This window comes from Equus caballus, chromosome X (genome assembly GCF_041296265.1).
Source record: "Equus caballus isolate H_3958 breed thoroughbred chromosome X, TB-T2T, whole genome shotgun sequence".
Lineage (NCBI taxonomy): Eukaryota > Metazoa > Chordata > Mammalia > Perissodactyla > Equidae > Equus > Equus caballus.
This window is the reverse complement of record NC_091715.1, coordinates 145050048-145054081: the sequence shown is the minus strand read 5'-3', so window position 1 is coordinate 145054081 and position 4034 is coordinate 145050048. Positions and strand designations below refer to the sequence as shown.

The 4034-nt window shown below is 49.5% G+C and overlaps 1 protein-coding gene across 1 annotated transcript; it reads right to left on the bottom strand.

The window, feature by feature from the left end:
* Positions 1 to 2189: 2189 nt before the first annotated feature.
* On the bottom strand, positions 2190 to 3152 carry OR7R4 (olfactory receptor family 7 subfamily R member 4). The gene has a single exon (XM_001494562.3). The coding sequence runs from the start codon at positions 3150 to 3152 to the stop codon at positions 2190 to 2192; it is 963 nt and encodes a 320-aa protein (XP_001494612.3).
* Between the last annotated feature and the right edge of the window lie 882 nt (positions 3153 to 4034).

Below are 4034 nucleotides of genomic sequence, written 5' to 3'. Positions count from 1 at the left end.
ATTTTGAAGGTAGGGAAGGATTTAGGGGTGAGAGCAGCGGGAGCTAACGTTTCTTGAAGTGATAAAAGAAGAGGCACCCACCTAAGCTTGTCCAAATAAAGGGTACCCATGCAGGCCTTTATAAGGGCGTCACAGGCCCTGAAACATAGGGCCGGTGTGAGGCTGGAGCAGGGTGTTGTTGACAACAAGCAGCTACTGTTTTGGTTGCTGTCTTTCTTGCTCTCACTGTCCTCTCTCTGTCTCCAGAGTCACATGGATTTAATTTAGCGATCACTTCACCCTCCCTTTGATCAACCTGGATTCACCATCTGAATTCCCTGCAACGACCCCATAATTGTGTCACCTCATCCCCTTGCCCCTCCAGCCTGCAACCTTTCCCAGTTCTGAGGGCACAGAAGGAAGTGTAGCCTGACGGAGAGAGGGCAACGTGGAAGAACCCAGTACTGCACCAAGCTGTGTCTAATCCTCTCTGCCATTGACTCAGCACCCTGCATACCCAGCACTGGACCAGGTGTCGCTTTCCACGTGTTGTCCCATACAATCCTCACCATAATCCCAGAAGGTGTGGAATAGTGTTGTCCCATTTGAGAGCAGCGTGGGCCTATGTTTCAGGAGAGCATTGACAGCACTCGACTGTCACCAGGAATTTGCTGGTCTGTAAGCTTCTGGATAGTGGATTCTTCTCTGTTGTTGCCATCTTCTCTCGTGGCCTTGGCAGTGACCAAAAAGCAAGTGGGTCTGGGCAGTAGGAAAGATGATCAACACGGTGCCTGCCCTCCAAGATCTGCCACCCTCTCTGGGGGCTTTTGGGCCTCCTTTGCTATAGAAGATGGATCATCACCTAGGCGTGATGAGAGAGGTGGTAGGAGCCGCGAACTGAGGAGAGCAGGCAAGGTTGGAAATAGCTGATGATCATAGAGTTTTTCTGTGCATCAGTTAGGAATGCTTTTGGGACTTAAACTATAAGGCAATTTATTGTTGACTGTACAGGAAGTCTAGAGAAAGGTGGTCATGGTGTTGTTTAGTTGTTCAATGAAGGCTCATCAAGGACCCAGGCCCCCTCCCTCCTGAACCTTTTAATAGCTTGTGGGTGTTTCTAAGTTGAGTGGTGGGATGAGTCTCTCCTTCCTATGGATGAATAGCTTGTAACCACTGTATTAAAATAAGTGGTTTTGGTGCCTAATCTCCCAGGCTAATTTGTGAGCTCCTTGTGGGCAGGGACTGTGTCTTATGCTTCTCTGTATCCCCAGTGCCCTGTCCAGTGCCTGGTACACACAGGTGCTCATTCATCCATTCATTCAAGAATTGTTTCCTGCTAAGTGCTATGATGGAGGGATCCATGGCACTTAGCTCAGCCTGTGGGGTGGAAGTGGGGTCTGTGAGCACTTTCTTGAGATCGTTACACCTGACTTGAGTCCCTGAATCACAGAGCCCTCGGCTCAGCAGGATAGTGAAGGTTTTCATTCCATTAGCAACTGAGGTCAGAAGATATTCCTATGCCAAAGCTCATGGGGGTCCACAGTTCACTTCCTGCTTATCAAACAGCTATTATGCGCCAGGTGCTGGGATGACAGAGATTAATCATAGTTCTTGCCTTCAAGTGGCCTCCAGGCCAGTAAGAAAGACAGATAAGCCATTTCAGTACTAGGTGATGAGTAAGCATATGGGGCCACAGAGGAGGTGCACCTCCCCAAGCCTGTCAGGTTGGGTTGGAGGAGGGGCAGTCTGCACAGGCTGCTAGGAGCAAGTGGCCCTTTAACTGATCAAAAGATGAGGAAGAGTCAGCTGGCCCGGAGGCCAGAAGTGAGTCAGATCATGAAATGCCTTAGTGAAGACCGCGAGCTGGATGAGGGTGTAGCAGGTCGCAGGCCCCCAGCACTGCTGCTGCTCCGATTTGCATTGTTGTCTCAAGTGATCTCTAGGCCATATTTTTGGTGATGCAAGGTTCGGTTTCTGGGCTGGCTCTGCCTTTCCACCCCCTCACTTTACATAGTTTGGAGCTTGGAGTTCCTTGTATTTTTATCCCTGCTGGCTCTTTGGCCAGAGAAGCGGGTGGTAAGGTCTAGGTGCACACAGAACCATGGATCAGCCCTCAGAGGGAGGAGTGGAGCCACAAGGTGTGCAGTGAGATGACTGACTGGGTTCTTGAAAGAGGGCCAGGTGGCTCCTGGTGGACCCCACCTTTCCCTTCACCTTGTGTTGGGCTGCTGCCTCATCTGGCTGTGGCTCCCCAGGAGTCTCCTGAGGGCACCGTTGACTTCCTTGTTTCTCAGACTATAGATCATGGGGTAGAGCATAGGAGTGACATTGGTGTAGATTAAGGACACAATTTTGTCCTGTTCTGGGGTGTAGCATGACTTGGGGCGAATGTAGATGAATATTGCGCAGCCATAGTGCATAAGAGAGACCAGCAGGTGCCCAGCACAGGTGGAGAAAGCTTTGCCTCTGCCCTCAGCTGAGCGGATTCTGAGGATGGCAGCGATAATGAATCCATAGGAGAGTAGGATCAGCAAGAAAGGAATCAACAGGATGAGCATGCAGACCAGGAAGACTGCAATCTCATTGGCCCTCGTGTCAGAGCAGGCCAGGAATAGCACAGCAGGGATGTCACAGAAGAAATGATTGATCTCATGGGATCGACAGAAGGGCAGGAGGAATATCAGTGTGGTAAGGGTGAGTGAGAGTGCAAACCCGCTGACACATGCCAGAGCCAGCATCTGCAGACAGAGGGCCCTGGTGACAATGAGTGTGTAGCGCAGGGGTTTGCAGATGGCCACAAAGCGGTCATAGGCCATCACGGCCAGGAGAAAACACTCTGCTCCACCCAGGGCAATGAAGAGGTGCATTTGCAAGGCACAGTTCAGGAAGGGCATCCGCTGGCTCCTGGACAGGAAATTGGCCAGCATGTTGGGGACAATGACCAATATATAGCAAATTTCAATGGTGGACAGGTTGCGAAGAAAGAAATACATGGGAGTCTGGAGGCAGGAGTCAATGAGGGTGATGAGCACAATAGTTGTGTGCCCTGCTAGGGTGACAAGATGCATGGTTAGAAAGAGTCCACAAAAGAAGATTTGCAGTTCATCCAGATCCCCAAAGCCCAGGAGAATAAATTCAGAGTTTACGCTGTAGTTTTTCTGCAATGAAGCCATCCTACATTGTCCTCTGTAGAACTCCTGGGCTGGAGAAGACAATTTTCTAGCAATTCTCCAAGTTGTGGGAGACCCTGGAGCCCTTTCCACAGATGTGAGTGTAGCCAGCACTTCAAGACCTCCAACTCCCTTTACCAGGCTTGGCCCTTGTCTTCATTCTATTAATTTTTTGGATTCTGCCCTCTGTTCAGTGAGAACGAAGAACTGCCCACTGTGATGTCACTTTAGCTCGGTTGTTGAGTTATTACAAATATGAAATGAGATGAGTGAAGTTATTTACATAGACCCTAAGCATAGTCTTTCTGTCTACATTTTGAAGAGTTGCCTCAGGGTCGGGGTGGGGGCTGAGCTTGATGTTACTAAACAGGTTCAAGCAGAGACTGGGCCTGCAGGGTCATTGACACTGTAGGAATTCCTGTAGAATGTAAGGTCTGGTGAGTTAATCTTAAAGAAACTTCTGGCTTTGTGCCTTGGGTATATCATCCCTCCCTTACCACCACTCCCCCCAAAATCCTAGGATTCCTGCAGCTGAAGGGTTATGAACAGGATGCCCAGAGAGGAAGGAGCATAACCAGCAGAAGTTGCTGCCTCTTCTGTTTCAGCATTCCTCAATTGCAGGGAGGCCCCGGCTCATGTGTCACCTCCTTCCAGACACCTGCCCTGACCCCTAGGCTGAGTTATTCCCTCTCTTATGTTCCCACAGCACTCCAGGCTTCCCCAACCATATGATTTACCACTGAGTCCTGTAATTCTTTGATTATTTCTCTGTCTACCCCAATAGCCTGTGAACTTCGTGACGGCAAAAACAATGTCTTATTCAGTCTTTCAAACAGTGGGCTGGCACATATTAGGAGTATCAATAAATATTTGTTGAATAAATGA